Here is a 13,696-nt window from a genome sequence, read left to right as displayed (position 1 = left end):
CAGCATAAGGAATTAAATAACAAAGCATATCCTAGAGAGTGCAAAGGATATTAAGTAGCTGCCAGTTCATATACAAAATAAAGTCCAAAGTTCAGTTTCAGCTAAGAGAACAAAATTAGAATTAGCAGCAAGAAGAAGGCAATAACAGGGCATCTCCTAAAATGTGCAAAAAGCGGTAAGTATCAGCCAGTTCATGTGCAAAACAGTCCAAATTTCAATTTCGGCTAAAAAGTTAAATTAGGAATTAACAGCAAGAAAAAAGAATAAGTAAACATATCCAGACCCGTTCCAAAAGCAATTCAGTAGCAGCCAGTCCATGTGCAAAATACATCCACGATCGCACTACAATTAAGTTTTAAAGTTAACATCAAGAACATAGTGGGAAACAAGCGCAACATATCCCTATTGTGTAAATAGCAGTAAATAGCAGCCAATCAGTGTGCAAAATACAATTTGAGAAAGGACGAGATACTAATACTTCGTAAGATGATAACAAACGAGGGGGTTAGCTACCCAATAAAAAGAATTCGTAAAAGATTTAAAATATATATATAAATTCCTTAAAATAATTCAAAAGTTTTACACACATTCTTCATTTTTTGGACAAAAGAGATAGTCTGGGGCTCATGCTACATTTTTAACACAATTTTGTAGAAACATCGGCCAAAGCCAACGATGACGACTCGAAGCCAAATAAAACAGACAAATAAAACATGGTCCAGGGTCTGAATGCCTAGCTTACACAAGTTACACGTTTTTCCATTATTCAAATTCTGGGACCAGTTTGCTGTTAATGTCGTTTAGAGGAAGAAGATTCATACAACATAAAACGAGCAAACGTCAAATTCTGTGTTCTAAATTCCAAAATGAGTATTTTTGTGCAATTCTCTGAGAGTTTGTCCTTTACAGGGATTGATTCAATCGCATGGAGCAGGATTGGAGGAATCTTTGCCTTAAAAACCATCAATAAATGTGAAAAATGTCTTCTGCCCATGGCACTGTAAAAAATATGCAAACCATTGCCGTAGGACATTAGTCTTCTCTGAGTGCCCGCAACGAGGGTCAGACTCAGGCGCCATAACACACTACAGAGATCTGATTCTGCTGTTGCAGCCAGCCACAGACGTCCTCACCATCGTGAGAGGAGGCTCTGTGGGCTCAGTCAGGTCGTTCAAAGTGATGGGCGGCCGAAGACCACAGCGACAGGACGGAGGGGCAGGAACACACATCCTACTTGTCCATCATCTTGGCCACACCAAAGAAAGAGGGTTTAAAGTTCAAACGTTTACCCGCCATTGTATTTCAATTTAAACACCCATTCTCTGCTGAGAAAATGCAATTACATTGTAAATGTCCAGGTGGCCTGTAATTTTTACTGTAATCTCATTATGTTTGCAAACATCAGAGCATTGATCCTGTTGCTTGCTATTGTACAGACTGATCTCCGTAGGGTATGAAAACACACTCCAGCTGGCTGCGATATGTCGCCTTGCTAGTTCGGCAAAGTGGGGTAAAATACAAATCCTTTCCCTCTGCCCTTGGGTTAGGCAGTGGGAGCAAAGATCTCCCCCACCCTTGTGCTAGGTGGGTGGGTGCGTAAATCCCCCTAACCCCCACCGTTGGGCACTAAATAGCTACCACCCTCCACCCGTTGTTAAGCAAGATGCGGGCATGCCAATAGTCAAGATTTGGGGATGGTGGGGTCATCACAAGATGCCACCTGCCATTTAGGATGTTGAAGGGCAAACTATCTCCAGTTCATGTACAAGGTAGATAAAGAACTTTAAATATTCCACCTCCCTGCCCTTGACCAGATTTTGGGACAGATGAAGACACTTTAACATGTGAGCATGGTGGGTTGGGGGGCATACAATGAACACCCCTGGGAAGGAACAGTACTAAATGCCTCTTGTTTTTGGGAGCTAATGCAGTCACCCCCATGCCCAAGGTTATGGCTCCACTGCACCTCCAGCGAGAGGGTAGGGAGTGACTTATACGCTCCTTTGCCTTTGTGCAAGTCAGGGTGGGCTTAAAATAGAGGCTCCCTAAGGCCCCTAGGTACCAGGGAAGGTGTCTCATGGACGTCCACCTTAAGAAGGACCAAAACCTTTAACAGCGTCCAGTACTCTAAAGTCCTGTTATACACTGCCATATACAGAGCATGTTGTAATGTAGAGTATGATTAAATCCCATGACTACAGCAACTTGATCACTGATGCCCTCCATCTCGGACCCTACACAAAATATATAACATTTACTTTCCACTGAGGAGAAAAGCTAATGGTTCTGCTGAGAGGAGAAGTCATGATGTTCCTTGCATCACTGTGAACTGCATTTATGTATTTATATCAAATAAAGATAGTTGTTTAACGGAAATAATATTTTGAACAAAAAGATGTGTTCCATTGTTGGCTTAAACTACATGCAAGTGTATGCGCTTTTTTTTTTCTTTCTGTAAACGGATTTTATTGGGTTTTCAAGTACGCATCAAGCAGATACAATACAAATACATCAGACGGCAACATGGTTCAAAGGTCTCCTCGTCTCATGCGTGTACAGATGCATAGATATAGTAGTGAATAAAGGGCAGGCTGAGAGCCACGCCGTACATGCCATTCACTCTCCCATTAGAATTAGGAGTCGAACATCCAACGCATTTCTGCAGCAAGTCCATCTCTAAGAGACAAACTAACCACCTTCCCCTCCTCCTCGCTCTTCTGTGGTGTCTTGTTCTCACTCTCTCAGTAAAATGTACCGATGGTGGGCATAGAATGAGTTGTCATCCCTTATAGCACAGTAGTGTTCTGTTCCAGGTTCATGACATAGCGAATCCTCCCTAGGTAACGGCCATCATCTTCGCGAGACTAGGAGGCCACCAAACCCATGGTCTCCCGTGGTTCCAGTCATTGCCCCAGTGGGTTTGCAAGGCATTTATTCCGACTCACTGGTCCCATCCTCCTCATCCCACTTCTTCAAGCTTTTCTTCCTCTTCTTGTGTTTGTCCCTCCCCTAGAGCGTAGCTTTTTTAAACCATCTTTTTGATTATATGACAAACATCCTTCTTGGGCTGCCCTCTGTCACCCTTGCTTTTTGTATTGGCCATATACCCTTTAGCCCACCAATTGCTGGAATTCCATTAACACAGAGGCCTCGATTTCTGCTCTGGTCACCTATTGCCGTTTGCAAATTATATTCTGGTATTTGTCTGATGACCAACTGATAGCCTCTCCTCCCCCCCCAATAAGAGAGTCAATTTTGTCAGATTCTCCAGCATATCTATCAATAGAGATAAGATTTAACTATATCTCCTTACAAGGAATTCAGTTAAGCTGTGTTGGATTTCCCAATCTGATGGGTGGAAGACTCGGTCAAATACCTACGTGTGGTGTTGCACAAAGACACGGTAGCCATTGTTAGACTGAACTATGGTCCAGCACTGGATCATCCAGGCCCCCGAATAAAGTCCTGGATAAAATTCTCTCTCTTTGGCTGGTTGTGTAGCACTAATAATGAGCACTGGCAAAACCAATAGCTCTTGTATTTAGCAAGCAATCCTTGAGCTGCTGGCTTTGTTCATGCGTATTTCCCTAATTGGCAAAAAAGAAAACAAATCCAAAATGACCACGAGTATGCCACGATGCTTGGGTGACCATCTTGCAATGTTTACATGTGTATGAGAAAAATAATACTAAGATGGCCACAGTGTATCATGACTTATAAATTATGCAAGTTTTGTAATAATGAAAAAACATTCCTAGATGGTTGCCAACACCAAATAAGTGCTTCCTTGTTTTATGATGCATTGGGTGCCATTTTGTTTTTGTTTTTTTAATTTAGTGTTCCAAGATGGCTGACCTTCATTTTAGAACAGTAAATTGAAGAAAGCGTAATGCCTGTGATGCTACAGAAAGAAAAATAACTGAGTGACCCAGCAGCAATGTCCAGCTGCCGGACACTTACTTCAGCTATTTTATTACAGAGAGAGCGGGAATGCTAAGGGGAAATGAATGGATGAGCGAGAAAACAAGAAAATAAATGCATTCCCATGGACTACTAAAACACTAACTAAAAAGTGTTCCTTGATGTTGTCAGTGGAAGGATACAACTTCTCAAATTAGAAACTTAGTAAAGATAAAACGACCCATAGGTAGGACTAACTCATGAATAGGGAGGAAAGCCGTTGATTAGGAAGCAGGGAACTGAGGTATAAAAGAAAGACATCTAATCTTGAGCAAGGGGCTGCCGAAAATCCACTCAATATATTATTTTGGTGTATATTTAACTATAAATCTTCATCAACACACAGCTAAAGCCACTGCAAGCAGATAGGTGCGGATGTGCAACCTCGCCCTATTCTCCTAAATAAAAAAGAGAAACCCCGCAGCGAACATGACATCCATGCTGAGGATGGTTATAAATTCCCATTGGCAGCAGAAGTCCCACACCACACTTATGTCTCGCTGCCAAGCCCACCCCCTGAAAAGAGAAGCAACATACACCCTCAACTTTGTCAGACATTGTTTCCCATACCATTATACTGAGAAAGTCCTTTTCTTACCTCTTGCTCTGCCTTGCACCTTCCAGAACCTGCACTGACAGAGAGGCACACCAAAAATCAGAAAGCTAATTCCTTTACCTAACTTAATTTCTACATGGGTTCCATTTCTGCCTCATTTCTCACAAGAGGACTTGAGGAGGGAAATGGAGGGAGAGGAAAGCAAAGAAAAATATAAACCCTTCTTGGCTAACGGTATTCATTTGTAAAACCGGTCATTCACACAGCTGGAGGAGCACGGGAAGACTGGTGGCGATGTCCTATAAAGGGAAGGCAGTGGGAAGAAAAACTGCACATGACAGGGGGAATGGAAATCCCAGTCCTCACCTGGCAATGTTGCCTAGCGCAGGGAAGCTGCTCATTGCTCACTGACATTAGAGACCCAGAGAAAAAGAGGGCACAATAACAAACCCGTGGGGGCACAGTGCACACCATGCACACCCAAAACAGGCAGACACGCCCAGTGTTGCAGACCATTACACAATAAGGCCCTAACCAGGTGGGCATCCAGTAGCCATCCTTTGTCCTCAGACACAAGCAAACAGTTGCCGCTGAGCCCCAAGGTTCCACCTCTCACATTCTCCCATCACCAGCAACCAAGGGTGCCAGTCCCAGCCATGGCAAACACCATCTCCTGCACAGACATTCACTACAGCAGTCACCCATTATAGACAGAAGCACAGTCAGACCCTTGTTGTGGAACAGATAGTAGCCAAGTAAGGACAGACTTCATTGAAGTCTGAGAAAATGTTAACTACCTCCATGCCAGCTGCTAAACGCTTTGGTTACCTCTGTGGAATAGCCTAGTGCATGACTGCACACTCCACTCTAATCCCATCAGTCTCACAGCAAAGAAACCATAAGTAGCAGAAAACGTTCCAGAACGTACAGACCTGTCAACACAGTCACAAACCTGTTACAGAGGCACAGAATCGGCAGCAACAACAGACTGTCCAGAGAAGAAACTAGCGTAGCAGTGGTCCACAGAATAGGTGAAAGTAGCCCAGGCTTGCCACACAGGAAAGGAATAAACAGTTCATTAAACAGTCCACCAATGGAAAAGCAGCATAGAAGGGGCTCAATAGCACCTCACAATTGATTCAAAGATCAAGATGCCTCTGCCTCTTTAAAGATTACAAATTGCACTGGCACTAAGTGTGTGGCTCCAATTTTGTGAAATCCCTGTGGAAAATTGACCTCTCTGGAGATTTGCACGTCGAAAGTTTCTTGATGGGCAAGTTAATCTCACCAACCGTGATTTCACCCATGATCAGGGATCTGCACTTGATGGAAAGTTTAGACAGCTGTAGTAGCCATTGCAGAACGCCCTCCTCCCAGTATTGTGGTTGGGGTTGAACAGAGCTATAGAGATGCCTATACTATCTAGCAAAGGATTCCATAATATCCATGGGGTGAGTCAGTAAATATCCACTCCCATCTCATATTCCACATCTCTGTGCCTCTCTCTGCTGTACTTATAGTGCCAACAGCCTGTCCACTTTCCCTCATCCCCCTTCCATTCCTCTCAAAATGCCACCATCTACGTTTTGTTAGAACTTGATAAGCCTTGGTGATGAAAAACATATTTAGGAAGAACTGGGGGGGTCCGCAGTGCGTCCGAATGGCTATCAATATTGTTTAGACAAATGTCTTAATGTATGGTCCAACTTGACCTGTTCAAGCCTTCTTTCCCAATTGACTCTCACAGTGTTTCTGATTACAAGACTCCTTCATGTTGCCTTTTTTGCTGCTGCCCACAGTAGTTGACCCAAGGTAGATGGTACTAGTGTCTTTATATTGCTCTTTATTGGTCCACATGTTGTGTGTTGACTTTTTTGCTTATGTGTCTGCAACTGTCACATTGTAAACAATTACATGGACAAGGTGGAAGAATGTTAAATAATTTCTCTGCAGTTGCCCGGCACTCCAAATACTAGCCAAAAAAGCGCAATTGTTTTTCTGTTAGGGGATAATTCTGACCCCTTGATATTGTATTGTCTCATGCTCAGGCACACCTTGGTTGACGTGTACGCCAGGGCATGCAGACTCGTGAGTTTACCCTCCAAAATGTCAGACATATACATACAATATATATACAACAGAAAGGTAAATAAAAACAAATCATATTTGTAGATAGTGTTCAGCATGCACACAGAAGACAGCCTTTCAAAAGAGATGGTAAAGAGCATATTCTTAATCCGAGGGACAAACACAAGGTTGTCGAGCTGGGATATGAATAAGAGGTAGGCAAATGAAAGTGACGAGAAAGCCAACCAAAGCAGTTGGCTGGCTCAAAGCCCCCGCATGTTCTCAGTCAGCCCACAATGTCTTTCGCAACCTGTCTGGTAGGCTCATCCTAAAAATGGCAGTGCTCCCAACATTTCTTTACCTGTTCATGAGCATTTCTATGCCTCGAAAAAAGTGATTTTTTTTCCAGACACTTAACATTGCTGACCTGGCAGGTTTGGGCAGATAGACAGCCAATGATCAGTTAGGATGTTATGAGACTCCCTCCCTTATGATAGAGGTGGGTTCATGGTCCCAGATCTGGAAACGTATTTTTTAGTGTCCTAGAGCCATTTTGCTAAATAGATATATGTATCTCCCGGACACTAAGCTACGATCGCCCTATACCAGAGAGAAAACAAACTGATAGGGTTCCCTTGGAGTCCCTACTGCCATATATATTGTTGCAACCTGTGGTGGACATAGTCACTATGGCCCCCACCTATTTTGCGTACCAGACCATGAGCTTAAAATCCGGTATAAACTTCCTATATTCACCAGTGATACCTGTGAGTCAAAACCCAATCCTTCCACTCACCAAAGAGTGCAAGGTGTTGCAAACTCTGGCCAAGGCTGGTATAACTAAAATGGACCACCTCTGTGTGGAAGGTAATCGTCTCACGCTGGACCAATACAAGCCCAGTTGTGACCCTACTCCTCTGGGTAGACTGAGACTTACTGCGGGAGAGATGATCCCTGGGGAACCTCAGGATTTTGGTCCCTGACACAGTAAATCAGATCCCCCAGATTCCACAAGGTGGGTGTCTAAACCTTTCTCACTGGTTTCTGCTCTCAGAACTGCTGGTTCCAAGCAGAGCAAACAGACCTGGGAAATTGTGGTTTTTGAGGTATAACTGACTAATGTAAAATGGGAATATTGCTGCATGCAGACCGAGTTGTCTCCATAAATGATAGGCAAACACTACTTCATTCCAAATATCTACAGCAGGCATACTTCATACCTGAAAAGCAACATCCAGTAGACGCTGCCAGGCCGCATTATTGCCCGTGTTATCAGGCAGCTCAAGTGGGATTAAGCCCCACCGCAAGCATATTTCATGCCTAAAAGGAAACATATGATAGACCCTGACCCTTCCAGGCTGCATCATTGCCCACACTGTCATGCAGCTCAATGTAATGAAGCCCTACCCCCTCACTCTCAATTTTGAAAACTGGCGATTACCAGTGTTGACTGTGGCAGGTCTGGAGGCTTGATGGGCCCAGTTTGGGACCAGGTGATACACGGCAATTTCGCTCTTGCTGGCGCATTTCAGAGTTGCAATGAATTGGTGCAAGAGTGACTTTCCCAAAATAAATGACTGGTTGAAGGACCTAGCTATGTGCAGTGACAAAATGATGGCATACGCAACACTGCGACCCTTCACCACTAGGCCCAAGGACATATGTGTCCCATCAGGGTTTATTTGGCACAAGATGGCACTGTCACCTAATCCTGGGGAGAACACACTAGAGATACAGGACCACCCCAAATTGGTGCTGGGATTACATCCCACTGGACATAGCTGCAATAGAAAACCAGCTCCTAAATGTTTGCAGGAGGTAATGTTTGTTTGTCAAGTTTACATTTCTTATTAGTTCTTTATTAGAAATGTAAGAAGGGAAACACTCTGTCCTGCATGCCGAGTATTGTGCACAACGTAATAGCTTTTAAGTGTGTTTAACTGTCACTGTTCTCACTTGTAAGTTAATAAACAAATATAAATAAAACAACATGGAATCACCATGGGGACCCCATTCCAGTAAGCAAAATGATATTTGGCAAAGATGACCCAACAACCAAACTGTATTCAATTAATGCAATGTCTCTTTTTATCACATGCCTTATATTAAACATGCCCTTGTTTTAATGATGTAGCCTTGTACATATCCTTGTTTTAAATGATGTAGCCTTGTGTTCTGCAGGCTTACTGCAGACTGTTGAGCCAGGCACATTATCCAACTGAGTTATCTTATTAGAATATGTTATTAGAATAAGTCACCTGCAGTAAATAGCAATGAGCAATTCAGTGAGCTTTTACTGGCTTTAAGGCTACTTTTGTATTCACATTTTTAGTTCCTGCCATTGCCTTTAAAGAAGGCCGATCAGCAGTGTCAATCAATGGGGTGAATTGATTGGTGGCTCATGGCGTCACTGTGCATTGGGTGTAGAAGCCTGGTGTGGGTTGCTTTAAAACTGCAATAAGTGATGTTGCTGTTTGTTCCTGCAGATGGCGTCATCGGAAGAGTTTTCTGAACAGGATGAAGACAGGAAGCTGCCATACATTATAGGTGCGCCCCTGCTGGAGGTCTTTGGATGTTTCGAAGGGATGTGTACCTGGGTCCCAAACACAGCTTTGGCAGGGTGCTCAAAGCTCAGACTCAGCGCCTCAGGCTTTTCATTACTTGACCCACACACTTGTTGCCTGCTGTAGCTTCTGTTGATCCCGAACTAGGACCCTCGCTTACGTCGGTCAGAACTGATTGTTCCTGACCTGAAATACTAACTTCTATTCCTATGCCAATACACATACGCATTTCAGACATTAAACACCAGTGCTATTCCTGGGTTCTCGCAGCACGTATCTATATACATTTCCAAAGGTTACTGGGGCCCTCAACGTGATCCAAAGGAGCACAGATAAACTGGCCCTTTTTTATGGTCTCTTATGATTACAGGGTCTGAAATGTTTAGTTTCCCTTCTGTCTGTCTTCCTTGCCATGTTCCCATGTCAATTTCTACGCTGTGTTTTCTATTCAAATGACTTCTGTGCAGGTCCCACACCTCTGAAATCTTGTCACAGTGCTAAATGCCCACCACGCGCCTTTTACTGGAACACGTCGAGTTCAAAGTGGCAACACATTTACATGTTGTTTTTCATGAGACCAACTAATGTTTTTAACTTTCAGGCATCCAGAGCTCGAACCAGCAGGACCTCCTGGCTCAGCACAACCCTGAAAGGCCTGTTGTGGTGGAGGGACCCTTCCCGCTGTGGCTAAAAGCCACCCGTGTGTTTTACTACGTCCTCCGAGCTGACCCTTTACCACCAGAGGAGCAGGTGAAGAACTACTAGTTTCATTTCAGGGTCTCAAAAATGTTGGCCTCTCACAATCTCTGCAACTTTGTTCCATCACTGGGAAACTGGTATTGAGTGCTAGTCACGCCAGGAAAGAAAGAGAAGCAGCCCTGTCTGGTTAACATAACATTGAGACACCCATATACGTGAAGCAGTTTGAGAAAATGGGTGCTCAAATGTTGCTGTTATTCGTTTTAAGATCGAACCCTACCAGGCAGTGCAGCTGTCTTGTTTTCAAATACTTCTTTGGGACATTCTGGAACCTTCCCTGAGAATGCATTCCGCCCATTGCTTACCAGTGGCTTTGTGGTTTGTAATCACATTACTTGCTTTCTATTTGCTGGCTTTATCTGTTTTAGGCTGTCCATATTGCCTTTGTTACGCCCGCGGAGCATAACCTGTTTACCACCCATTTGACTCACTCCTTGTATTCTTCCACAAGTGCTCGCTTTCAGTAAACAGGCTTTTACATTTTATCCTTATCTTGTCACATTTGCAGTGCACTCAAAGACAAAGGTCAGGTGTCAGGTTCTGTCTTCCCGAGGGACCTTGGTGTTCACTTTTGTTTCTCTGACTTCAAACTGAGCGGATTTATGTGACAATCTTGCTCGGTACTGGAGGTGTGCTGGAGCAAAGGCTGTAGGATGATATTTTTTTCTAGCCCACAACAACATTTAACTGTCTGTAAATGAACTATTGCAAATATTTCAGAATATATCATAATTAGGACAGCACTAATGAAGCATTTTTGTTTGTAATTTAGTGGAAACAAATATTTTAATATGATCACAACAATTCAGTTCACTCGGTGATGCCATTTCCACACATTATAGTTTGTGTCTGTACAATTGTAATGGTCATTTCCCTTGGAAATGTGTCTGTGATGGCGGTGCTCAACCACACACCATGCATACTCCACTCTACTGCACTCCACTCTACAACACTCTACTCTAATCTACAACACTACTATAGTCCACGACACTGTATGGCACTATACTCCCCTATATACTATGCCACTCCACTCTATGCTACGCCACTCTACAACAATCTACTTCACTATACGAGACTACTCCACTCATGCCACTTCACTCTAGGCCACTCCACTCTGTGTTACTCCACGCTGCTACACTCTGACACTCTACGACTCTCTGACACTCTACACCACTTCACTTAGGCCACTCTACTTCACACTACATCACTCCACTCGACGGCATTCTAGGCCACTCGTATCTATGCCACTTTACTCCACTCTGCGCCGCTCTACTCTACTCCACACTGCTCCACACCACTCTGACACTTTACTCCACTCTACAACACTTTATTCCACTTTGTGCTGTGCCACTTTAAACCCGTCTATTCTGCGTCACTCCACTCTACAACACTATGCCACTCTATGGCACCTCACGACACTCCACACTTCACTCTACGCCCTTCTCTCACCTCCCCTCCTCTTAACATCCCATCTCTCAATGCACTTCCACTCTATGCTGCTACACTCTGCACCACTCTCCTCTGACACTTTACAACACTCTGCCAGTCCTCTCCACGCCACTTCAATCTACAACACTCTGCAACCGTCCACTCTGACACTATACTACTCTATGCCACTCCATTCTGCGCCACTCCAACACTGTGCTCTACTCTATAATACTCTGCTCCACTCTGTGCCTCTCCGCTCTATGCCTCTCCACTCAACAAGGCTCTACTTCACTCTACTCCATGCAACTCTACTCCACTCTGTGCCACTATACTCTACAATACTCTATGCCATTTCACTCTAGGCCACTCTACCCTACGACAATCCACTCTACTCCATTCTACTTCACTCTACCACATTATACATCACTCCAATCTACCATGCTCTACACCACTCCAAGCTACGCCACTCCACTCCACTCCGACACTCTACAACACTCTGCTCCACTCTGCCAGTCCACACCACTCTATGCCACTCTTTGATACTGAACTCCACTCTACGCGTCTCTACTTTACAACACTCTACTCCACTGTGCCACGTCTCTCTACTCTATACCCCTCCCCTCACGCCCCTCGTCTCTACAACACTCAGTGCCACAACACTATGCCACTCTACAACATTCTGTGACATTCCACTCTACGCCACTAATTTTTAGCTATGCTGAAAAGCAGCCACACTGGTACAAGGTCTTAAACGAATTAGCAAAGCCAATAGCTCTTGCATAGGCGCGACCTATTGGCTTTGCCAATGCTTGTTGTCATATGTGGGCTTAATTTTTAGGTAAAAATACTTATGGCTGGTCTGCTTCAGTGTCACACAAGAGCCATAGTCCTCCCACCATCTTCTTATACATGCAATGCCTGTGCCCTGGATCTGTCTTTCACCATAAAACCATAACATAACTGCTCCTATCCTGTGCAGCAAATCCAAATGTCCCTTATAATATCTGCATGCCTCCAGTCTCTACACTCTCTCCCTCTCCTACATCTCCTCTTCTAATTGCAGCTCTTCTCTGATTCCCTAGAGAGAAAAAGTGTTGGATCCAGAGCGAAGCCTATATTACCCGATTGTGCTAGACTTGCAGTTGGAGCGGGACCTTGGTGATGATGATGACTTTGATATAAATGAAGGTAACCACCTGCTGCTTGTACTCACCCAAGGGATTGCGAGGTGCCCCTTGTCATGTGTTCATACTTCACCCAGGCTAGCAACCTCATGTTCTCCCATGGTGGGTTTGAATAGCTCACATATTCCAGAATTCTTAAGTTATCCCATTTGAGGAGTGAGAAAGGTCTGAGATGTCCCATGCAATGAAGACAAGCTCCCTTCCATTGAGTTCCTAAGTTGTCGGTGTAAGGCTTATCCATTCCCCAGATAGTAAGCTCTCCTTTTTCTAGTCAAGTAGGTCTCCCAGTCCATAGATGTCAATCTGCCCTAACTGAGTAGCTCTCACGTTCCAGATTTCTTGCATTGTTCTAAGTGAAGAGAATGAAACTCAGTAGAAAATTCACAAGATGTCCATGTTGGTTGTGAATAGCCCACCTATACCTTGCAGCCTACAATATAAAGCAATTCAATGCCAGAAGGTTGCCTAGTGCAGATACCTTAAGATTCTATCATGTCCGCTGTGAATATTTGATACATAATGTGGAAATCTTGATCTGTTCTATCCTGTAGCAGGGGTTCTGCTCATACACAGAACTGTGCATAGAGACTTGGAACCTCAGTGAATTAGGGTGTACCAAAACTCACCTTAGTAGCCAAAATCCCCTACCAGACTAGCAATCAGTGTCTCATTGGTTCTTCCATAACCCCAATGATTAGACAACCCAGAACATGGAACTTAGAATACCTCAGGCAATGTGGAACACATGAACACTTTATACTCTCATACCAGTCCAAAACGGGGAGTAAATTGAGACACGTGCAAGTTTGAAATATTTATTTCTAATGCCGTATTCTCAGGCGCAGGATCTTAGCTAATACAAGCAGACATATTATAAGCAACAAGATTATCAGCATAGTTATTATTCCATAAAATACAAAGGGAGAAAGCATGTTATAATGCTAAATGGAAAACAGGTTAGAATACACCTATATCTCACCCTCCCTTGCTAGTAGGTTATTTTATATCTACAGAAGGTCTCTTGGGATTAAAAGGGCTGCCCCATACCTCTGGTTCTAGCAGAATTGGATCACATCAGTTTCTGCACCAGCTCTCTGCATGCAAATGCTCTCCAAGTGTGTGTGATCATGCCTACGCACTGCATTATTAAACAAGCCAAAATCAGAGGTGGCCACAGC

The 13,696-nt window shown here is 43.8% G+C and overlaps 1 protein-coding gene across 2 annotated transcripts in view; it reads left to right on the top strand.

Moving 5' to 3' along the window:
- ECSIT (ECSIT signaling integrator) overlaps positions 1-13,696 on the top strand; it is a 113,699-nt gene that overhangs the window by 75,845 nt on the left and 24,158 nt on the right. The window contains exons 5-7 of one of the 2 annotated variants that reach the window (XM_078684294.1): positions 9,070-9,130; positions 9,749-9,897; positions 12,417-12,522. In XM_078684294.1, the coding sequence (XP_078540420.1) occupies positions 9,070-9,130; positions 9,749-9,897; positions 12,417-12,522 (316 nt within the window). Of the gene's footprint in view, positions 1-9,069; positions 9,131-9,748; positions 9,898-12,397; positions 12,523-13,696 lie in introns of both variants that reach the window. The other variant, XM_078684304.1, reaches the window with a different exon arrangement.

Source organism: Lissotriton helveticus, chromosome 1_1 (genome assembly GCF_964261635.1).
Source record: "Lissotriton helveticus chromosome 1_1, aLisHel1.1, whole genome shotgun sequence".
NCBI classification, from domain to species: Eukaryota; Metazoa; Chordata; class Amphibia; order Caudata; family Salamandridae; genus Lissotriton; species Lissotriton helveticus.
This window is presented reverse-complemented; position numbering and strand designations above follow the sequence as displayed.